The 24,384-nt window shown below is 43.4% G+C and overlaps 1 protein-coding gene and 1 non-coding gene across 2 annotated transcripts in view; both read left to right on the top strand.

The window, feature by feature from the left end:
- The window catches only part of PREP (prolyl endopeptidase), a 109,811-nt gene that overhangs the window by 56,327 nt on the left and 29,100 nt on the right, over nt 1-24,384 (top strand). Inside the window, exons 8-10 of the mRNA XM_004478734.3 lie at nt 1,372-1,563; nt 4,970-5,167; nt 10,535-10,638. Coding sequence (XP_004478791.1) covers nt 1,372-1,563; nt 4,970-5,167; nt 10,535-10,638 — 494 coding nt within the window. The remainder of the gene's footprint in view (nt 1-1,371; nt 1,564-4,969; nt 5,168-10,534; nt 10,639-24,384) is intronic.
- On the top strand, nt 3,683-3,769 carry LOC111760594 (small nucleolar RNA SNORD88). Its single transcript, XR_002794241.1, has one exon. It is a non-coding gene; the product is annotated as a small nucleolar RNA SNORD88 (small nucleolar RNA).

The following is a 24,384-nucleotide window of genomic DNA, read 5'->3' as shown; positions in this document are numbered from 1 at the left end:
CCACATCAGATGTCCCAAGTTCAGCTCCCGGTACCTCCTAAAGAAACAAGGAAGACAAACAGACTCAGCAAGTGAAAAACAACAAGGGGGTGGGGAGAAATAAATAAATAAGATAAATCTTTTTTTTAAAAAATGTAGCTAACCATTTGGCCAGAAAGAAGAAACAGCTTGTCAAGACCCTGGAGGCCAGCGCTGCTCAAGAACAGGTAGTGAGGTGAGAGGAGCAAACTGAAGTCGGCTAAGTGGGCAAGGACTGTGACTTGCCATGCTGTGGAAGCCATGGAAAGGAAATTGATTTTATTCAAAGTGTAATGGGTAAGCCGTTGAAGGTTTCTAAGAAGGGCATTGCATGGCCCATTGTGGTGGCCGCCTATCTTTGTCTGCCAGGTGCTATGAAAAATGGCACACACTGTGTTGGCTTTCCAATAGGAATTTGTTGGTTCACAGCTTAGAAGTCTAGAAGTCCAAAACCTAGGCATCTCCAGGACCATACCTTCTCCCCAAAGTCTGTAATATTCTGGTGCTGGTTTGCCACAATCCTGGGCTTGCAGCTCTGTCTCCCGTCACATGGCAATTGCACTCTTTTGGGTTGGCTCATCCAGGTCCCATTGATTTCCAGCTTGTTGCTGTGTGACCTTCTCCAACAGCTGTCCTCTGGTTTCTTCTCTTTGTAAGGCCTCCAGTAATGTGAATTAAGACTCATCCTCATTCATTTGGGCCACTCCTGAACTAAAAATAACCTTTTTAAGAGGTCCTATTTATAGTGGGTCCACACTCACAAGAGTGCAGATTAAGCTTAAGAGCACATCTCTTTTGAGGTCTATACAATTTACCACATCACTATCCTGAGAAAATTGCAAAACAGGTTAGAGGTTGATGGTCTAGACTAGGGTTTCTCATCCACATCATTGACATTTGGGACCAGATAATTCTTTATTCTGGGATATTTAGCAGTTCCCTGGCCTCTCCCCATGAGATGCTAGTGGTGCCTTCAGTTGTGATAACCCAAAATGTCTCCAGACATTGCCACTGCTCAAGAACCACCAAGTTGGAATGTTGTTAAGGAGATAGTGGTGGAGGTACATGCTCAGCTGGGAGCCACGCTCAGGTCTAAGGCTTTACCGAATTACATGTGGCAGTGGGCCAGGAGGAAGAGGTCTTTCCCTCTTCCTTCATTGCAGGGTTTTCTGGGCTCCTTAGCATTCTTTAAAAATCTTTTAATCCACCCACAACTATCCTTGCTCTTGAATACTTTCTTATGTCTGCTCTGTGTTCAGTACATTGAAAAGTGCCCACCTGCCCCTCCACACGCACAGACCAGCACCACTTTAAACTTCGGCAAAGTGACAGGCATGCTTGGTCTTTTACCAGGAATCCTGAAGTGGGTAAAGCTGATCGACAACTTTGATGGAGAATATGACTACATAACCAACGAGGGGACGGTATTCACGTTCAAGACAAATCGGCATTCCCCCAACTATCGCCTGATCAACATCGACTTCACGGATCCTGAAGAGTCTAAATGGAAAGTGCTTGTTCCAGAGCATGAGAAAGATGTCCTAGGTAAGATTACACGTTACCTGAAAAATGTGCATTTGTTTTTGGTGAGAACATGAAGAACCAGGTACCTCTCTCATTCTGTGACAACCAGTTTAATAAACTCCTGCACAAGGAAAAGAGTGTGCACCTTCTGTTCATCAGGAGTCAAGTGTCTTTAAGTAGTGCAACTGATATTTATTGCATGGCATCATTGCAGCTTAGTTTGATACCATGTAGAAATGCAGGGTCTTCTTAAAAATTGGGAAAGTATGGCTTCAGACTTTCAAAGGCACTACTTTTTTATATATCAGTCGTCTTTGTGTAGTTATTGTCTGATAATAATCACTAACATTTAATTTGTTAAATCGTTGAGATTCAGAACCCTTAGCTTTAAGCTTCTGAATAACCTTTGGCTGTTTGCATTATATCTATTGTAGATCTTGGGATGGATTTGCAGTTCTCTTATTAGAAATGAGAATAGACTATTGTCAGATTTAATTGAAACCCATTGCAATTGCTGCTGTGTGCTGTTGAACTACAATAACCTCTTGATAACCTTTCTTATCCGTTGTGTTTCCGAGTGCCTTTAAGTTCCCTTTTATTCATTTCTCTGTGATTCTTTCAAAAATGATATGCTGCTTTATAAATTATTTACTGCCTGAACACTGGATTTTTATTAGAATAGGACTCCTTAATTTTGCCACAGGATTTTACACGATAGCAGAGTTTAGATCTCCAAGTCAACGAAGACTTTTCTTGTTAGAGGTGAACTTCTGCTTTGGGGTTAGATCAGACACCAGTGCTGTGTTTCTCCCATGCTGGGTCAGAAGATAACAGCCTGCCATTCTCTCCCCAGTGGGGAGGAAGTTTACAGCATTCCAGGAGCTGTCTCCAAAGAAATCTCTTCACTTGTCTGCTTACAACCTCCAGTTCACTCCCTGACCCTCCTGACCCTTATTTATTTATGTTTAAGATTTGTTTTATTTGTTCATTTCCCCCTCCCTCTTGTTGTTTGTGCTCACTGTCTGCTCTCTGTGCCCATTCACTGTGCGCTCTCTGTATCTACTCATCTTCTCTTTGGGAGGCACCAGGAACTGAATCCAGGACCTCCCATGTGGGAAAGAGGTGCTCATTTGCTTGAGCCACCTCAGCTCCCTGCTTTGTTGTGTCTCTCATTGTGTTTCCTCTTTGTGTCTCCTCATTGCTTCATCTTATTAAGCCAGCCAGTTAGCCAGCTCACTGTCTTGCTCATCTTCTCTAGGAGGCACCAGGAAATGAACCAGGGACCTCCCATGTGGTAGGTGGGCACCCAAATGCTGGAGCCATACCCGCTTCCGTCTCTGACCCTTAGTTATATGTGGATGAAGCATTGATGAGTTGTGGAGCCAGTTTGTGTCCATTTCCTTTGAACATTGTCATGGACGGAATCTGTTTCATAGTCAGTTGGGTAACATAAGGGCTTCTGTCTAAACCAGCAAAAATGCCCTTTCTAGGGGTGGTAACAGCCAGCATTAGTGAGGGGCCCCTGTGCACCCACCTCCTGCATGGGTGTGGCCAGGTGAGACTTGAGTAACATAAGTCTTCTTGTAGAGTAACCTGGCTGTTCTTCAAGCATAAGTCAAGTCAGAATTGAAATTCTTCTATGGGAGCCATCATGGATATTGTAAATATTTCCCAAGGCAGTATGAATTTTCTGCTTTTTAAAGTCAAGGAAGTGGTTTTTAACTATGCCTTGAGGTGACACAACTTGTCTCATTGGTAGTTCTAATGAAATTCAAAGAGACGCTTCAAGATTTAGGGGAGTGATATATTTTTTTAACCTTGCTTCTGAAAGGTTCTCTAGAATGAAAAGGGGAAACCTTCAATATTCACTAGAACTCATCAATTTAAAGGGAAGCACAGTTGGATTTGCCATATATCATTAGCCCAGAATGCCGTATTGAAAATAAAATCCAGAGATGAGTCATAAAATACAGCTGTAAAGTCAGAGCTTTATTAATGACAGTCTTCATATCATCTTGTCCTTTTCCTATTCATTTTGTCTGTTTTATAATTCTGACACTTGTAGTTAACGTAGATCAATTGTTCTTTGACAGGAATAATTTGTTTCATTTTTGTCCATTCTTTCCCTTTAAAACATTAAGCCAGCCCACGATATTCAGTACTGGGCTGCTGTCTCTGTGAGGACATGGTGACCCAGGGACTTTTGACACCTGAGGTTTTGAGGGGCTCAGGTATCAACACCTGGGAAGGTGTTGGAGGGAAGGGGCTATCCTCCCTGGTGCAAAAAACCAAACACCAACAAAGCCCACTAAGCCAGGTGAAATTGAAATAGATTTGCTTAACTGAGGAGCTTTTGTAACAGCAAATTGGTTTGGGATATAACCGTTCTTTATAGCCTCATTTGAGGGAAAGTTTGCTCTGGTTTTCTAAACAACCAGAGGAGATTGTGGCCCAGGGTGATCGGGAGTTCTTCCTGGCTGACTTGGTGCTCTGCCGGGTTTGTGGCAGTCAGGAGCTCTTACCAGCCCCCCGCCACCCTAGCTCCACAGTCAGCTGTACTAATATCACCTTTTTTCATGTCACCCCCCAGTTCAGTCTGTTCTCCTGGTTACAGCCGAGTTGGGCTAAACTCCTGCCTGGCTCACCACACTCCCCAGGACACCACCACCCCCTGCCCACTCCCCAGCTGAACAATTATTTTTCTTGAAAAGGATCTCTCACTTGTTCTCATTACCATTCTCTTCGCCCTCCCTTTCTGTCATTAGTCCTTCGTTCATGCATGACATTCCCCTCTCTCCCCGCTCCCTTCTCTAGCCTCCATTCCCCCACTGTCCTGTCCCCAGTGGAACCTGCACCCCACCATCCCCCATTCCTGGGCTCAAGACACAATTCAGCATCCCTAACCAAACAATTAGTAACCTCTGTTTGCAGTTTACTACCTGTAGTTTTGCATGGTAGTGTCTCTAGGGCAGTCATGAGGCCATCTTCCTACTTGTCTCCCCAGTACCTGCAGAGGATCTGGCACATTCCCAGCACTTAACACATTTTTGTCAAACCAACAGCCTTGGCAGACATGGATCATGATTTGGTTTGGTTGTTTCCCTTCTTCTATCTCCCGTACTGTGGTGCACAAGATAGATGAGCAGGGGTATTCGTATTATACAAGGCATCTGGATCATTAAAGGCTTCTGGCCGAAGGTAGAGAATATTGTGTTTCCTCTGGACAGGGTGGTTATTTATTAAAGTAATATGCTGAAAGCTAGAAGAATGATGACAACCGATTATGAAATTGCTTTGCAAGCCACTTTCCTACACAGCACAGCGCGTGGCTGCTATTCAGGAACTGTTGTTCAATGAAATGAGTAATGTGTTTTTCACTGATTTTCAAAACTACATTAGATTTTCTCCCTCCAACTTATCTTTTCAGAATGGGTAGCTTGCGTCAGGTCTAACTTTTTGGTCCTCTGCTACCTCCATGACGTGAAGAACATTCTACAGCTTCACGACCTGGCCACGGGCGCGCTCCTCAAGACCTTCCCGCTTGAGGTCGGCAGCATCGTGGGATACAGTGGTCAGAAGAAGGACACTGAGATCTTCTATCAGTTTACTTCCTTCTTATCTCCAGGTAAGAGGCTCTACACAGTTGTTGCTCTCTTGAAACATCCCTTAATGTTTGGGTTACTTTTGGGAGCTCGAAATAGAATACTATGTTATCGAAAGTCACATATGCTCTATTACAGCCAAAATAACTTGATGGGAGTAAAACAGATGCTCAGAATAAAGAAAACTGTAAAAGCCTAAGAACTATATTCTCATTAATCTTATATTCTGAGTCTCTGTTCTTCTGGGGGCAGGAACAACTGTTGTTCTAGGTTGCTTAAAGAAAATTCATATGAACAAGTACGTTAGTTTCAGCCTTTTGTCCCTATGTATGCAAGAGTGAAGATAATTACAAGCATAAATTATAATCTGTAGCCACAATCTCACATTAAAAAATGTTTTCTAGGAGAAATGGAGAATAAATCTGCTGTTCAGTCTTCTGCTATTGTTAAACTGAATTAAAATAATAGTATTATGCCAGTTAGGGGGAAAAATGTGTTTGTACCTTGGTTCTAGTAGAAAAGAAAAAAAAGCTTTTAAGTTGTGATTTTAAGTCTCATGATATGGTTGACAATTTCTCCCTCTTTTTTATCTTTTTTGCTTAAGTTGGTCACGTTCATTATGCTTTTTTCCTCTACTTTTCTATTCAGCTGCACTACTTTGAGATAGTATTGGGCATACTCATCCTGATTTGTCCCGAGAGGGTGGCCCCTTGGTAGTTTGCCGTTGCCCAGGCAGACAGATGCTCTCCTAAAGCAACCTGTCTGAAAAATGTCCTGCTCTTTCCTTGTTCATTGTCAAGCTCTTCTTTAGCGCTTTCTGTTCCACCCAGTTTTGTTGCAATAGTTTAGTCATTGGCTAATGGAACAGTCTTAGTGGAGAGTCAGGCAGGTGCTGAAGTGGGTCTGTCCTCCACCTGGGATTTGGCCAGATTATGGGGATGCTTCATCCACTTTTATTTTTAGCCTCTGAGTCACAGAGCAGGCAATCCATTAGAAGCTTTCGCTGTGACAGGTTGCTGTCAAGGTTATTAAAACCAAAAGAATGGTGTTCTGTAGTGGGTCTCAGGGTGTATCTTGAAAACCTGCAGGCTTTACCTTCCCAAGCACCTTTCAGTGGCTCTAGAGGGACTAAGAAAAGCACCCCCAAGTAAGTGGAAACCAGGGTGAGGAGTCAGGAATGGTGGCCAAGGACCCCAAGTTAGGGTGTCCTGTGCCTCACCCCCTTTCTCCTGGGGTCCGTAGTGCGGCAGCAGCCAGTGGAGAGGACGAGAGAAGGCTCCATTTTCTCCACAGAGCCATTCTTTCCTTGCTGGTGCAGGGCTCACAATTTATTTCCTCAAACTTGCAATCATTCCAGAAATGGTACTTTGGAAAATCTCGTAGCTTAAGCAGTTAAAACAAGTTCCTGTCTTGTTTCAGAAAATGACGTTTTCAAGACCTAAGGGAATTTATAAGTGAATTTGGGGACTCGAGTGAACACTTGTATCTGCTCTTTCGTTTGAGAGGAAACTTTCAGAAAAGTCTATTTAAGAGCACATGAAACTGAAAATTACTGCATGGGGAATTAGTGCCAAAAGGATGTATTTAAATACTTGACTCTTCAGTCACCAAATAATTCTGGATTTGGTGGATTAAGGACACTGAGGAACAAAGAGTGGGGTGACTCACCTGCCCTCAGGTAAAGCCAGAGTCCCTAAAGGCCTGGCGACCTCCCTCAGTGACCACCCCCCCTCCCCGCCCCCGTGGCCATTTATTTAAGGAACAGGCTCGTCATTACGTAGAAAAACATTGTCCTATTGTAAGATGATGGTGTCTTTGCCAGGCAGTGAAATATTACTCAAGATTGTGGCTGCGAAATTTAAAAAGAGAAGGGTGTTCTGTATCGCTAAGGTAGCTTCCGAACAAGCATTAATTTGTTCCTATAGTGCTTTGCAAGTGTCCTTTGTTTTCTTGTGTGTCGCATCCATTTTTCTCTTCTCCCCTTTTTAATGCAATATGATATCTAAAATCAGAGAGCAGAGCTTTTCAGGCACAGGCCTTTATTTAGGTCCAAAATGGCCATTAGATATTTAAATTAAATATTTTAAAAGCAAAGATTTTCATTAATGCACATACTTACATGTATACATCAGCTCAAAAGCTGTCTTGCACTTGCCTCTGAAGGTTAGCTATCCACTATTGCAGAAAACAACAGGGACCAAATTGTAAGTAAGGCCCTAGGGCCAAAAAAACTGCAGCTTCAACTTCTTGCTTTCGACAAGTGGGTATGTCTGGCAGGTGCGTACCAGACAATTTTGTTTCCCGTGGAGGTACAAGCTGAAGACATATCTAGATCCTAAGCCACTTGGGACTTTTGCCCTCTGAGTCACACTTGTGAGAAACCGGGCAGCAGAAGCAATTTAAGCACAATGCACTTTTATTCCCTGTGGCTCGAACCACTTAGTGGTTGAGCCGATTAATTCTGTACTAGTAGAACCGTGGAGGGTTAGCTAAGGTTAGCTCCAGACAGCTTTGCACATTGTAATAATCCACAACAGCAGTCCCAGATGCACAGCTCTGCGAGGCAGGGATAAGAAATGAAAGAAGCCTTTCCCAGTTTTTAAAAAAGATACTTGGATTTTTATAACATTAAAACACAACCTATAATCAGATAAAACAATATTTATGTAACTCGCTTTTTACAGAGTTCTTTTGCCTTCTCTTTACGTATCTAATTTTTCAGGTTCCTCTGCCTTTTTCTTTTTGCAGTTTCTCCTGGAGTTGCCTCTTCCTCCTAACTTCCATAATTTCTCTCTCCTGTTTATTTCAGATTATAGCAGAAACATCCCGGCTGGTTCCCCTGCCTCCTTTCTGTTGCTAGAGCAGTCTTATTAAAGCACTGTTGTCATCAGGAGATATCTTCTCAGTCCAGACACTTCCCCTGGCCTCCAGGGCCTTCCATAGTCCAGTTCTATCTTTAACTCATACTTTCAAAGGTATTATCTAGAGATCACCTAACTAGACCTTTCCGCCTCATGATTCTAGGATGTTTTCCTCAAGCCCCACCTTCCTTGAACTTACCTGCACATGAGCCATCTCGGATAGCACACAAAGGATCATTAGATTATAAGGATTCACCTTACAGTGAACATGCAGTGGGCTAATCTGGGCTAACCCTTCTATAAATAGAAGGTAGTGATAAGACATATTAAGCACTGGTACCATTGTAGACATGGAGAGGTTCAATTATTTGCGTATGAAAAGGCCAGGACTCAGTAATAATTTGGAGGAGGAAAAAAGGAATTTATTTATGGCCTGCGGGACTTGGGAGCTTTCTATTCAATACCAGAGCCCCAAATAAGATTTTCAAGTTCTTTTTATACAAAGGAAGAATTAAATGGTCCTTTTGTTCCAGTGCTCAATAAGCTTGAATTAACACATATCCCCCACATTCTAGGTAGGCTTTTAGCATGGACTTCATACATTCTAGGTAAGCTTTTAAGATGAACTTCATACATTCCATGTAAGCTTTTAACACATTTGGTTTGCATTTCCCTGCATATTTAAAGTTTATAGAGTTGGCATTGCTAAACTGTTTTTCCGGGGCTGGAGTTGTTGCCATGGTTACCAAGGGCTGGGCTGCAGCTCTCACTGTCCCACACGCACAGCTCAGGACACATAAAACCAGGTTATCTATGAAGAGAGGAGCAGCCCCCCCCCCTTAGCCTATGTCAGTACGTTCCGATTGAGCAACCTCCTCTGAAGCACCACTTGAGGCACAGAAGACAGGAGAGACTCAGGCCCTTGGCACACACCCTGCCTGTATAAGTTATCGATTCTGCTACTAGGGTATTAATTAGAAGATTTGACTTTTCAACCTTTCTGGATAAACACGTGTTTGGAGTGTGTTTCCTGCTCGATGTCTTTCACTAGGGACATTGCCTTCTAGTACTTTGCTAACTTGTCTGAGGTCACTAAGTTAATAACTGGCAGAACTGGGCATTCTGATTCCCAACTCCTATCTCTTTCACTCCACTGCAGGTAACAGTGACACCAAGTGACACCAAGGTGGGTCAGGGAATCAGGTGGCACATGCTTATTAGTTGGTACTCTTTTTTTTTTTTTTTTTAAAGGATTCAGATTTGCTTTTGGTGGTTTTGGTTGATCAAGAAAATGCTTCAAAAATTAAAATATATCTGAAGATAGCCTTTGCTTTTAAGATTGCTTTCATAAAGGCAAGTACATGGTTCTCAGGAATGCCAGTGCTTCAGTCTCACCAGGCACCTCCCTACTGTTAAGGGCAATCATATGCTCCTCCCACCTTTGTAGTAATCTTAAAATGAGTTGACTATAAGCATGAGAATTGAGATAACATTCTTAGACACTAGTAGTCATGCTTTTAAAGACTAAATGTATTGCTCTTTGCTGCTTGGGGGCAGAGTATTGTCCTCACTTGCTAGTGAATTACATAAACCCAAGAGTTGAGAAGAAAGAACAATCACCATTTTAATGCATGATCAGTTCAATTAAACGTTCTCAGTGGGAGTACTGTTTGGTGTCTGGTTTTCCAGCAAGTATTGGGGTCACTAAATCTATTTTTCCTTTCCTTGGCAGCATATTTTTAATGTATTACATGGGGAGGTGCTTCTGTTTCATAAACCACAGCACTGTCATTGTTCCCAAACTTTAATGACTTGCTTTACTTCTTGTTTCTCTCACTTAGTTCCTAAATGTTAGAAGTTAGTAGCATTAAATTCAGGAAGTGGAGTTTTAATCAGTGGTTAAACAAACTAGAATTCTTGGTGTATTAATCATTTTGTGTTTGTGTTTGTAACTCCTGGGATAACTAAAATTCCAAAAAGCAATTCAGAAATGACTACCTGCTGGCCTTTGGTCCCTGACCACTGTTAACATGTGTCCACGGATGGGCAGGTGGCCGGAGCCTAAGGGACCATGGAGAGCCCTCCACCTGTTATTGCCCTTGGGCAAGTCCCTGGGAGTTTTGTCTTAATCCCCTCATGTCAGTGGCCCTAGTGAAATTTACCATTTTCCTTTGATCTGCACTCCTAGGTGATCGAGCTTGGGGAAGACCTGTTAAGTTTTTCCTCTGTTCTCATACTCAGAATATGCAAGATTCTTCTAAAATCTACACACAGATTATGACTGGGAAAAGAAAGGCCACACACAACAGTGCTGCTAGTGAAGAGCAGACACTTGCATCGCAGTCCACGTACCAGGCAGCTCTAAGCACGTTTCATGATGAGCCGCCTGCTCGGTGGTAGTGATTAATTATTCCTGACTAATGCTCCTCGCCTGCCGTTCACAGCGTCCAGCAGTGTTTCGTGATCCTTGCCCCTCTTGGTGTCTAGTGAGCCTTGCAGACTAAACTAAGAATTCCACTCTTTTTTTAGGTATCATTTATCACTGTGATCTTACCAAAGAGGAACTGGAGCCAAGGGTTTTCCGAGAGGTGACTGTGAAAGGAATCGATGCTTCCGATTACCAGACAATCCAGGTATCAAGAATTGGGTCTCGTGAAGATGAGGGTTAGCATAGGGCTGGGAAGTCTGACTCTCAGGCTGGCCCATTCAGATTCCGACTTGTCTGGAGCTGCGGAGTAAGCCATGGTAATGTAGACAACAAATATTTATGGGCTTCCTGCTGTGTTCTGGGCATTGTGCCAGGAACTCGTGACCCAGCAGTGAGCCAGGCCTGGTCCCTGCCTTCCCAGAGCCTTGCAGGTTCAGCTCCATGGCTGCAACTCTTGACATGAAGCCAGACTTCTTTGTCTTGGGGCTCTCGGCGCAGTAGCTATCAAAGCAGCACAGTTTGTGTCAATCTGGCTACTTGGAAGTGGGTTATGTTCTAGCTCAGGTCTTTTGGTATCATAAATAACAGCAGAGATTTGTTTGACATAGAGTACTTACTGAAGTGCCCTGAGGTCTGAAGTTGATTTGTATTTCTGCCTGGCACAGAAGAGGCACTTGATAAAATATTTGAATGAGTGAAAGAACTAATTAATTGCCATGTCACTGCAGGCTCAGTCTCTGGTCATCATCCTTTCAAGTTAAGAATCTCTGTTTCCAGTTTTCCCATTTCCCACGGGTATGCTAAGTCTCTCACAAACTGAACTGCTGATTGACGGGTGACACAAAATGCCCTGTTCCTTTGCACTGACAGCTCACCTCTCAGGCACCCAGATTGATCAGGAACTCTCCAACCTGGAAGGCTGCGCTACTCAGGCCACAGATTAGGAAACAGAACATTGTTTTTGAAGGAAGGTTAGAACAAAGAGCACTGAAGCCTCTCAGGAGTGTTTCTGTGAAACTGGAGCATCGTGACCACTTGGTGAATTACCCTTCACCTGTCTGGACCATAGGCTATGTCTCGATCAAAAATAAAGAAAACTTTGTTGACAGAAGCAGGTGGTGGGCTGAATTTTTTGGCCAAGGCAAACCATAGTCTGCCAACCTCTGGTCTGTATCAGGAGTTGGCCAACTTGTCTCTTGTTTGATTGGAGCACAGCCGTGGCAGTTTCTGGCTGTAATGACAGAGAGGAGTAACGCAGCAGAGGCTCCATGACCCACAGAGCCCAGATCATTTACTATCTGGCCCTTTAAGTACAAGTTTGCCAAAAACCCCTAGTCTCTATAGCAGTGTTTAAAGTCAGAATGTTCTCGCATAGGGCTTCTGTAAAGCACTGTGATATCCTAGTGTCAGACAAGCTTAGGGCATGCATTATACTCACTGGGTGACATTGGGCAAGTCATTTAACCATTCTGCTGCCATTTTTTTCAGCTGTGAAATAGAGATAAAACCTATTTTGCAGTATTCTTGTAGGATTCTGAGAGGATGTTTTGAAGTGCCTGGCACATGAATATAATCAGTTGGGTATTAGAAATAAATGTAACGGGCTTTTAGTTTTCCTTATCTCTTTTCACCTGCTTCTTGTTAGTTCCATTTTCCAGATGAGCCAGTCCTTGGAAATATATCCTGTAGCTGCCTGTGGTCCCTTTCTGGTGCCTCTGCAGTTCATTCATTCAAAGCCTGTCTCAGACTTTCATAATCTATTATTCCATTTGCTATTTTTCCTTTTCTCCTTGTGGAGAAAATTTGTTCTCATCAGCTGTCACATTTGGCATTCTCGGTGGGCATCCCCAGCTGGGAGGAGGGCATGTGCCATTCCTGTCCCATCAGTTATGCCAGGGACACTTAGCATGTCCCGCTTCTCCCAAGAGTGCAGCTGCGGCTACCCCAGAATCAGCAGTGTTGGTTACGAGAGACCACCCTCTCTTGCCCTCATCTCTAGGATGCAGCCCTGTCCAACTCCACTTAAAAAGACATTCCTCTCTTTTCTACCTTCCCGCGAACAACTTGTGCCAACGGCACTTACATCGGGGCTGGGTGTGGGAGCTGTAATAATAACAGCTGCCAGGGAGGCCACTTCTTGCATTTCTCCTGTTCTGCAGCTGTTTTTTTCTGATGGAAAAAGATACTAGTTACTGCCTGATGTGTATTGTTTTCATTTGTAAGTGAAAAGGTAACATTGTACAGCTTGTGTCAAATGGAAATCTATCAGCTGTGTCCACCGCAGCCTGAAATTTCTAGATTGATCTAGATTTCTAGATTGAGGAAATACATTTGAGTGCTGACAGTTGTCCAGATCATAAAAGACTCGTTTAATTCTTCTTTACCTGGATTTTCATCTCCCCAAGAAAACCTGGCCTGACTTTGAGCTACTTAAATACTTAGAACTTTTTAGTTATACTGCTGCAGTAGGGGAATAAAAAGATTCATGGTTAATATTGAAGATATTTGAAGAAGAAGAAACTGGGTAGAACGCATTGGCTTGCAGGTCTTAAGATGCCCCCCAATGTCCATGTTTTGGAAAATGGAGCTGTGCCCATAAGCAGGGTATACCACCTGTGTATAGTGATCCTATATCTTCTACTTTTATACATCATGCATAGTGTACTGAGTTTATTAAAATAGAATCATTTCACTGTGTAAAGGGACCTTTGAAATGCACTCAGATGTCAACAGTGCCATAGACCTTTACCACTTAAAACCTGTTTTGCAGTGGTTTAGATTCAAGTGTCTTGCCGCAGAGCCTTGACACGAAATGTGCGCGTGACAGCTGTTGGCACATTTTGATTAGGCTCTGAGCGGTGCTGCCAGCAGTGACCTTCCAGCGTTTAAAACCGGCCCTAGAGAGGGAGCTGTGCCTGAATGGAAAGCATTCTCACCGTGTGCGTTGGAAACCACCACATTTTGAAAAAAACAAGGTAGCCTATTTTTATTCCAGTTGCTTTAAGGTAATGTCACTTTCGATTCCATTCGACCCTGGTGTTTATATTTATTCTCTACGCAATTTAAAAAGAATATCCCCTGGGTCATTTGTCATTTCCTTCCTGCATCCTGTGAGGCGTTTTATCATTTTAAAGCACATGCTGCAGCTCGGGTTCCCCTGCTCGTCGGTCACGATATGCCCACCTTTTAATCGTGCTGTCCATTTGGTGTTGTAGCTGGTAAATAGACCAGGCAAGGAGGGAGAGAGAGTAGGGCCGAAGAATTAGACGCCCAGCTGAACAAGCCACAGAGGTCTGTTCTTTGTGTGAGCTGCTGTTCGCTCAAGACCCCGGGCATCGTGAATGGGAAGATGAAAGCTATGGTATTGTATTCTGCTCTGACAGATGCAGAATGTAGCTGCTGTCTGTATCATCTTTGTCCATTCCTGATAACAGAGATGGGCAAGAATTTCATCTGTATTAGAAAAATAATTTTGAAAATCTGATCTGGAAAAGCTGCTCATTTTTCTTCCCATCTAGAGTATATCTAGGAATTTAGTTGTAGATAGGTTGACCAAACCTCCAAGTGATTAATCCTGTCTTTTCATTCTCCCACTTTTTATTTGAGAGACTTGACCACATATTGATTGGAACCTCAGTGCCCGTGAATTTGAAAAGAACTTGAAACACTAAGCATTCGAAATTACAATTGTAAAAGAGATTTAGTGATAAATGATGTATCTAAAAAATCTGTCTATCTATAATCAGTAATACGTTTCATTTTAAACAGAGTGAGGTCATAGGACAATCATAGTTAAATTCAGTTCATCGACAACTATTTATGGCATGATCACTACATGCAGTGCTGAGCACTCTTTGGATACAGAGAAATTCCAACAGACACTCATGGTCAGATGGGAAGGTTGAGATATTCGAATCTAGAAAGATCACAAACAACCCGAGGAAATAATCGAGGGAAACACACAGGCTTTGGTCAGTTCTACAGAATGCCTGGCTGGCATCCAGCTAGAAGTCTTCACAGCAGAGGGTGAAAGTTGGCAGGACTTCAAGAAATGGGTATTTTCAAGATTCTCAGTACTCCACTGAGATTCCCCAGCTCTTTTCACACCACCTTCATTCAGAGAGCATCTCTGCCTCTTCATTACAGTGTAATTTCCTAATTTCAAAGCAACTTCCAAAAAGAAGGGACCCTAAATATCCTGTGCAATAGGGTAGCCTTTGGCAGCTGTCTTTTGTGGGTAGAATAACATTTTCACTATGTATGAACGTGATATAACAAAGGAAAGTAGTGAAGTAAAACCATACTTTTAGATTTCTCCATATCTCACTTGTGTTCAGCCAGCTAAGAGATTGGCTTTTCCCCTCCCAAAATGAAAGACAAAATTTACAGGCCTGAAAAAGAACAGTGAACCACAGTGTACTGTGCAGAAACTCAGTAACAGTTATAAAATACGTGTTATGAAATACAAAGTAAACTGGAACAAGAATCCAACAGCCCAGATTTTATAGGGGAAAAGCAAACTTAAGTAAAAATAATAATAAGGGCTATAAGTATTTTAAAGTAGATTTTATTAGCTTTTATTCCTGTTCTGCCTTACATGAATTTTGCTTTTCCAAGAATTACTTCCAGTAAAGCATGTGAAACATTGAGAATGTCCCTAAGGAAGTGCCTTGTTTTGTAGCTGAACAGAAATGTTAAAATTAGTTGATTCTTTAGGTTTATCAAGCTACCTTGGCAGGGGAGAAAATGATCCTTGAATTTTAAGTTAGTCTAATATATTTTTTTCTTTTTTAAATCAATGACAACTGATTTGTGGTTGCTAGTATACTGGCTTTGCCGTGCAGAGAACATGTTCTCAGAACATTAATTAGAGTTTTAATACTCATTAACTTCAGTGCCGAGCACATGGCAGATGGAGTTTTTGAGAATTGACTCATCCTCAGCCTCGGTGAGTCGACTGTTGAACCAGTAATCATGTTTTCCTATAGCCCTGTGTTCTTGCAGTTAGGTACAGGTCAGAAATCTGAAGAAAATGTTAGTGAAAAATGAATGGGGGAATGTTTTCCAAAATTATTTTCTGAGGAGTCACTGTGCTTACATATTTTGGAAATTGCTTTCAATTAAGTCAGTTTTTCTTGATATATTGATTCACGTTATTTTTGATGTTATTCATCATAGTGACGTATTCTTGCATAAACAGATTCGCTCCCTATGTTAGAATTCTCTTTCCCATGCTTGTGTTCTAAATTAAGGCTATAATATTCATGGTCTGAGAGTACATGCTTATATCCCTTTCCTCTTCGTTACATATCTACTGTGTTAAAGTAATTTGACTGTAAAAGAGAAGAGTCTTTGTTTTCTTGCTATCTTCTGGTAAAGAAATAAGTTACATGGCCCAATCTATAGTTGCTACAGTCTCCAAACCAGTAGAAATAAATTCTCTTCCATGTTTGAGACATCCTTTGGCAGCAGCCTCGAGAATTGAGCAGACTCTTCTCAGGTGGTTGGATAAAATTCCCATAATGATAGGCATCTGGGGAGATTTCTGGAGCCTACTGTGTGGCTTCTGTGTGACAAGGGGAATGAAAACCCAGTCCTGTGCTGAGTTTCCCCAGAGTTGCTCTGCACTTTTTTCTCTGAGGAAATGGGTTCTGTTTAAATTATGAATGTGATCTGCCTTGAGTTGGAAACCAGGAAGTTGCCACACCTGTCTGGTGACTTGTACATGAGGAGAATACCCCAGTGGCTCACTGGGGAAGGTGGCACAGTGGCCCACCATCACGGGAACCTGACCCGCTTGCTTTACCAAAATGTTAGTGAATCAGACAGATGTTCATTTAATTGAAATGGCTTAGGTTCTCTTTTAGAAGGCCGCTTCAGTTTCTTTTTCTTAATAATGTATTAGAGGCCATAACTGGCAAAGATCAGGCTATACATAAATTTAGTGCCATAGATGACAACTTCTACTCATTGGAGATTTGTTCATCCATTGTATATACAAAAATTTCCTGTACCTACAGCTATTACTAAGCTTGTTATTTTATGTAATAAAGCCACTTAAATAGGTTTACACTCTGTTTACATTGTTCTGGGAGTCATGGCTTTCTTGGTTCATGAAAGTTACAGGTTACTGAATTGTGCTGATTTTGAGGTCTGTAGATTTCAGGTTGCCAGCAACTAACTAGCTGCCAGTTGCTTGCTAGAAAACTATATTGTAAAAAGAGTAGATTCCATTATCCTATCAAAACAAAGTAAAAGATCATACCCTCTTATTAGAACAGAATCAATAGAGGTGCATTTACCATAGTATCGCTTATAAATAGTGTGTTGATGGTACTTGTCTTTTGCCATTTTAGTAATTAGTTCTAAGAATGAATCTGAATTTCAAGGTGTATTTATTCAGATCAGGTTCAGCTGTGAGCAATAGAAAACATTCAAGGTAACCATGAGTTAAAGAATATAGAAGTTTATTTCTCTCACACGTAAAAGAAGTGCAGAAAGAGTCAGTCTGGGACCAAAATGGTCTCATTTTCTCTTGTTGCTTCATCACCCACAGCTTCCTTTCCCAGCATCACATCCTGGTCCCAGATGGCTGCTGGGGGTTGAGCCATGTCATGTCCACTTTCCAGCCAGCAGGACCAGCAGTGGGGAAGAAAGGAGAAGAGCTGCATCCCAGCTGTTTATAAAGAGATTTGCTAGAAGCCACCAGACATCACCCTTGCTCACATCTTCTTGGCCAAAACTTACTCATATGGCCATACACAATTGCAAGCAGGTTGATCAATGTAGTCTTTACCCCCAGAGAGAAAAAAAAATATGTCCAGATAAAAATCGGGACTTGTTGAAAAGGAAACCAGGAAGTAGGGATGGGAAAACAACTACTAGCTTGTCACAGAAGACGAAACAGGTCTACGTTGTAAGCTTTTGGGTGTGGACCTTGAGAACATAGAGGCTTAACGCCACCTGGTGGTCAGGTACCTGTATCTCAAGATAAAGGTTTCAAAAATGAAGATTCCTAAAAAGTTGAATTTTCTTTTTGTTTTCTAAAGATTTTATTTCCCCACACACACCCCATTTCCCCCATTTCCACCCCCACCCTACCTCCGCCGTTGTCTGCTTTCTGTGTCCTTTCACTGTGTGTTCTTCTATGTCTGCTTGAATTCTCATTAGGCAGCTCCAGGAACCAATCCTGGAACCTTCCGCAGTGGGAGAGAGGCGATTACTCTCTTGTGCCACCTCAACTGCCTGTTCTGCTGTGTCTTGTTATTTTCTCTCCTCTGTGTCTCTTGTTGCGTCATGTTGCTGCACCAGCTCTCCATGTTGGCCAGCACTCCTGCGCAGGGCGGCTTTTCCATGCTGGGCGGCATTCCCATGCAGGGCAGCACTCCTGGGTGGGGTGGCATTCCCACGTGGGAGAGCACTCCCTGTGGGCCAGCTCTCCACGTGAGCCAGCTTGCCCTCACCAGGAGGCCCTGGGCATCGAACCCTGGATTTACTATATGGTAGACAGGAGCCCAATTGGTTGAGCCACATCCGTTTCCCTGAATTTTCAAATATATAATTTTGACAGAAATCACACACTACAAAAGCAAAAGTACATTCTAAAGTGGCTTTTCTCCTGTGAGGAAAGAAAAGGAGTGTTGCTTCTAGAACATGAGTATGTATCATTCCTAAACTCTTGTCTTGACTCTAGCAAAACTAATGCAAGAGTGTGCAGGGATATCTAAGCGTTAAGACTAAGGTGAACCCTGGGGTTACCTCTGGCACAATGAGGATGTGAGGGAAGCTAGATGGTTCTCTTCTTGCCTGGAATAATCAACTCTCAACCCCTCCTGCCACACCACCTGTGGAGGAGGTGCACAGCCCATCCTTCAGAGGCTTAAAATCTGGGCATGAAACAGCCTACACAGAGCTGTCCAGATGGCTCATTTCTGGGCTACCTCTGCTCCTTTCTCTCAAGTGGTATGTTTTTCTGCTAAGGTAACCTGCTAAGGGCTCAGGACAAAGTCATATACCTTCCAATACCTAGACATTGGCGCTCATCTAGTTGAGCCCTCTCCGTTTACAGACAAGGAAACTAAAACTCAATAGATACATGTGTCTTAACCAAGGTCACACCATTAATACTTGACAGAGCCAGGTCTAGAACTTAGAATTGCAGATCTATGCGGATTCTGCACATTTTATCGTCAGGGTAAGTTACTTGTTCTCCCTATAGCTCAGTTTTATATCTCTAAAATAAGCAAATTAGACAAAATAGCCTCTAAATCCCTTAGCTCCCCTATCGTTAGAAGTATATGTCTGTACCATGGAAGTATCCAGTGAGCACTCCGTAGACCCTTATGAAGCCTATTAAACAATAAAATGACTCCTGTGTAAGAGGGAAGACATTAATTCACCCACAGATAAATATTTTTATGATTTCTTTTAATGTCACTTCCAGTCTCCTTGTGGCATGTTAATAGGGACTCTTTTTGCTTACATGTTTGTGTATGTATGTATGTTTTTTTTAATCTGAGGAGCTTTATTGAAAGTCTCAAATGTTGGCTGTCATGTGGCATCTTGGAACCCCATTTCAAATTTATTTAGAAGTGAAATAAAACAAGTATTTATATTTTTGTTTTGGTCTTCTTATTTCTGCTGGACTTCGAAAGGAAGCCAAGAAAGCTTCCACCAACATCTTATTTAGGGGTTGGCATTAATGCTGCTATTGGCAACCAATAGCTTCTAACTTAAATTCAGAAGGATATTTTGGAAACTCTAGACCAAGACCTCTCCTTCCTGTGCCATGAATCTGGATAGCCACTTCTGCACCCAAAGCAGGTGACTTTCTCTACTGCTTTTTTCTTAGAGGGGTGTATCCATTCCAGTGTCTTAATCTGGGTGTTTTTCCTTCTTAATAGGTAAAGTTAGTTTGAGAATTGATAGGATTAGGAGCAGCTAGAAAGGTCTGATAATTGTTTGGATTTTCTTTACGTTGAGAAGGCTGGGCAGGAGAGGTTGGGGTAATTTTTGCCCTGCCTTTCTGTGATAGCACCATTCCTAAACCCCTGGGGGACACTTCATATAGGTTGCCAGCTAGACAGTTGTTTTAGTCTGTCTTTTAGGGCAAAGGAAGAGAAGAGACAAAAGGAGCTTAGTCTGGGCTCTCCACCTGCAATGCAGTTTTCTTCTCTCCCCTCCCTCTGCTTTGCCTGGAGTTACATTAATGGTCGATGGATGATGGGAGAGTAAAAATAGACCTAGTGCTGCAGAGATTCCATTATCTCCCTGGAGGAAAAACCATTACTGGAGAAACTGTCATAGGTCTGTGAAGATGGAAGAAAAGTTTTCCATTTCCACAAGTATAATCTTTTTATTTGGAACAAGTGTACCCTGACCTGGGTTTAGAGAAGTACACTTGCTCCTCCATTTGTCCCCCATGCTAAGTATAAGGTGTCGATTAGAAATATTGTCATTATCAACTTGAAGCCAAAATATTGTGTAAGTGGAGGCCTTTGCGGGGGGACACGTGGAGGTCCTTGTTCATTGTCTGCATCAAGTCTGAGCCTCTCTACCCAACTTTTTTTTTTTTTTCAATTTCTTTCTTGAGGGCCACAGAGGCTAATGATTCCTGAGGTCCTACTATGCACCCAACAAGTGTTGGGCAGTTTACATGTTCCTGTTATATGAGTTCCCACCACAGCCCCATGGACTGTCTGCCCAACTGAATGCCTCCTCCATCCAGCCCTTCACAGCTGCCTGTGGAGTCCCTCTGTCAAGTGCTCTGCCATCCCGGGTGAGCTCTGTCTTTACTCTCCTTGCCCCCGCTCTCTGTGCTGGGGCTGCTCATTTTTCTTTACTCTATTTTGCAGAATTTTATGCATTTTTCAGTATATAGCCAAGTACCATCTCTGTGGAAGCATCTCTTCTTGTTCCTTGGCAAGTCATTCTAAAATAGAAAGCTGGGAAAGGGAATGTCTCAGTTTGCCATGCTGCTACAACAAATGCCACATAATGGGTTGGCTTAAAAACAAGAATTTATTGACTTACCCTTTTAGAGGCCAGAAGTCCCAAATCAAGGTGTCAGCAGGCCATGCTTTCTCTAGAGCCACCAGTGTTCTGGTGATGGTTTGCCACAGTCCTTGAGGTCCTTTCACTTGCACGTCTGCCTCTGTCACATGGCAAGGTCTTGGTCTCCTCCTGTGGCTTCCTCTGACTTCTCTTTACAAGGCCTCCAGTAATATGGGTAAGGCCCACTCTGACTCAGTTTGGCCACACCTACATGGGATCTTAGAAGACCCTGTTCATAAATGAGTACACACCTTAACTGATAGCACATCTCCAGAGGATCTTCTTTCCAAATGGGTTCACATGCACAAGGAACACAGATTAAGAACATGTCATTTGTTGGGTGGCATGGTTCAGTCTATCGTAGGGGATAGCAAAGCGTTACTTTAAAAATGTAGCATGGATGTGGGCTAACAATATGCCAGGCTCTGGGCCCATTTTCTCTACACATCATCTCATTCCATCAGACAACCATTCCACACTTTGAGTGAATTACCCTGTGATATCCATTTTTTTGATGAGGAACCTGAGGTGTAAAAAAGCTGGAAGAGTTGCCCAAAGTTGCAGAGCAAATGCGTGAGCTCACCATCACCTAAGACCAGGTCTCTGGTTCTTGCTGCCCCTGTGTGGTGCATGTTAAATAGCCGTCAAAGTAGAGATGTCAAGTTTGGAGTTGGATGTCGGAGTCTTAGGCTCAAAGGCGAGAACCCAGCTGGAGCCATCAATAGGACGGGGAGCTTCAGCACAGATACATTCTTTAAATCCAGGGGCAAGAAGAAAGCATACGGGGAGAAAGTCAGGAGGGAGAAGGCTTAGGGCTGAGCCCTGAGGAGCCCACATCTAGGATGGAGGAGAAAGAGCCAGCAGAGGAACCTCAGAGAAAGCTGCGGGGATGTGGGAGGAAAACTGCGGACCAGGATTCCTTGGGGACTTCCACAAGGTCACCTGCAGTGGCAGTGGGCGCAGGCTCCAGCCGTTGAGCAGGGCTTATTGCGAAAGATGGAGGAGGATGTGCGCGGGGCTCTTGATCCTGGCTTCTTATGCACGGGACCTGACCAAGGGACGGGTTGGATTAGCTCTGCTTTCATCATGGCATTGCATTATTTTCGTAGTCACTGTAATTGTGTATTAATGCTATAATCTGAAAAATTCAAATTAAAAACGTAAACCCAAATTGTAAAGGAAGAAGTAATCCCTGATAGCTTAACTGAGCATCTCTGGCTTCTAACAGCTGTGGTTTATAAAGGGTATCTCCCCCCCCCCCCCCCCCCCCACTTTCTCCATTCTTCTCCAAAGTACTTTTCGAATTTTGTTGTTTTCTTACTGTAGAATGACTTGGACAGTCATGCTTTAAAAAACCAACCAATTAAATCAAAACTTTTAATTTCATAGAACCTGTTTTTACAGTGGTGTCCTCCACAGAGCTTTAATGACAGTAAATTAGGAGCAGGAGAGCGTCTGAGAGGGGGCAGGAAAAGGAGACCACATGTGTTGACAGTCTTTCGGGAAGTTTATTTTTCTGGTGGGGGTGGTGTAGGAGGTCAACGATGAGTCTTAGTAAGGTGGGAGAAGCCAGACTATTTTGGTGTGTTGATGGATGGTTCCGGTAGGGAGGGGGATCCAAAGTCTCAGTGGAGGATTTGACCTTCACGGTTCCCTCCCGTCCTCCCCCCTCTTCCTAGGAGCTCCCAAGTTTGTGAATCTGCATACCAGTCTCCTTACATTCCTTTTCTGAGACTTTGTACACCCTGAAATCTCTATCTTTTTGGCACAGTTTTTGAGTTTCAACTAAAAATCAAAAAATGGTCTTGAAATTCTCAAATACTTTTTTATGCTATGGTTTAGGGGGAAGAGGACTCTCAAATATCAAATATTAATATTTTCTGCCTCTTACAATGGGAGGCCTTACCTGGTTTTTCTCTGTATCAGTCAGGGTAGGCTAGGACCCTGCAGTTTACAAGCAACTCCAAAATTTCAGGGGCTGCAAGCCTGAAAGTTTTACATCCCATTCCGGTGTCTGTTGTGTCAGCCTAGGCTTCTCCCATCCTTTTACTGCAGCACCTAAAATTCTTTCAACAGAAACACTCTAGAAAACCTAGTGACTAGTCATCTTTCTTCTCCAAGGATCTTATTTTCTCTGGTGAAATCAAAATTTGGGGGCAGTTTGCATCTTGAACGTACCACTTTTGATTAAGCAACATTTATTTTCCCACTTTGTTTAATGAAGAGCATATAGAACTACCAGCCAGCTTTTGCTCAGGCCAAGCTGAGTTGATGATAACTGTAGGTAAAAGCAGAGCTGACCAGGGTCACCTCGTCTTATGTCATACATACAGGCCTGCTCCCCAGTAGGCTCTTTGTATTCTACCTTTAGCTCTCAGGCCACCTTCACCCTCTTTGGGCCCATTTGGATCCAGGAACCTCGGGCTGGGCCCTGTTCATTCTTCAAATGTCTAGGGTGTGTGAGAGGAGATGGTAGAGGCAGGGAAGAGGCATTGGGGTGGTGGTGACGCCTCAGCTCATCACAGTGTAGCCTCTCTCCATTCCCCCAGATTTTCCATCCTCTTGCTCCAGCCCCTCCCTCAGGCCACTCACCCATCCCCCCACCTCCGCTCCAGGTCTTCTCTCTTCTCTGCAGCCCACTGGGTGTGCCCTGAGCTAGGACTGAAGGGGCTACTCACAAGGTCCATTTACATGATAGTGGTGAAACTGGTTTCTCTCTGCTGGACTCATTTAATATGGTGCTCCTTCGTCAGCACAGCTTGGCTCCTTCATCAGCACAGCACATCTTTCCTTGGGGTGACATCTGTGAATGACAGTGTCCCTTAAACACATTATCCCACAGTATCAAGAGTTTGTGGTGGTGTCAGTTTGGGTGAGTGATTTATCTTATTCTTGATACATTAGCAGGCAGACTTCCTGGCTGGGTGAGTGTCATCTGGCAGGGCAGCCAGTTCTGAGATGAGTGAGAAAAAGTAATGGGCCCATTGCAATTGTTTCTTAGGATAACACAGCTTCTTTTTTTTTTTAAAGATAGATTTATTTATTTTTCTCCCTTCCCCCCCGCCCCCCCCACCCCGGTTGTCTGTTCTCTGTGTCAATTTGCTGAGTCTTCTTTGTCCGCTTCTGTTGTTGTCAGCGGCATGGGAATCTGTGTCTTTTTGTTGCGTCATCTTGTTGTGTCAGCTCTCCGTGTGTGGCCCCATTCCTGGGCAGGCTGCACTTTCTTTCGCGCTGGGCGGCTCTCCTTACAGGGCACACTCCTTGCGCGTGGGGCTCCCCTACGTGGGGGACACCCCTGCGTGGCAGGGCACTCCTTGCACGCATCAGCACTGCGCATGGGCCAGCTCCACACGGGTCAAGGAGGCCCGGGGTTTGAACCTTGGACCTCCCATGTGGTAGACGGACGCCCTAACCACTGGGCCAAGTCCGCCGCCAACGCAGCTTCTTAATAAATAGCATATCCCTTATGATGACGTTTGTGTGCTCTTTTGAGGAATGCCCACACGGCACCACAGTCTGACCCCTGCCCCCTCCACCCTGGATGCTCACCCCCACCCTGGCCCCATCCTAACTCCTTTCCTGACCATCCTGTATAAAGCAGCAGTCCTTCCCCATGCCCAACTTGACTGGGTTCTCCACTGCACTTACCACCATCCGGCATTACATTTTCATTTGTCTGTCTCCCCTTTAGAATATGGTTTTGCCCACTGCTGTGTCCCCAGAGCCCAGAACCCAGAGTCGATACATAGAAATACTTGATGAATGAATGAGAGAGGCTCTGATGGATAATGGACTCTCTACTAATCTAGTTGTCATTGCCAGAAACTATAATAGTGGAAAATTTCCTTTTTGCATTTCTATGTTGTACCATTTCCCTCTCCTCTACTAGTGTAATTGG

Source organism: Dasypus novemcinctus, chromosome 11, assembly GCF_030445035.2.
Source record: "Dasypus novemcinctus isolate mDasNov1 chromosome 11, mDasNov1.1.hap2, whole genome shotgun sequence".
In the NCBI taxonomy this organism is placed as follows: Eukaryota; Metazoa; Chordata; class Mammalia; order Cingulata; family Dasypodidae; genus Dasypus; species Dasypus novemcinctus.
This window is presented reverse-complemented; position numbering and strand designations above follow the sequence as displayed.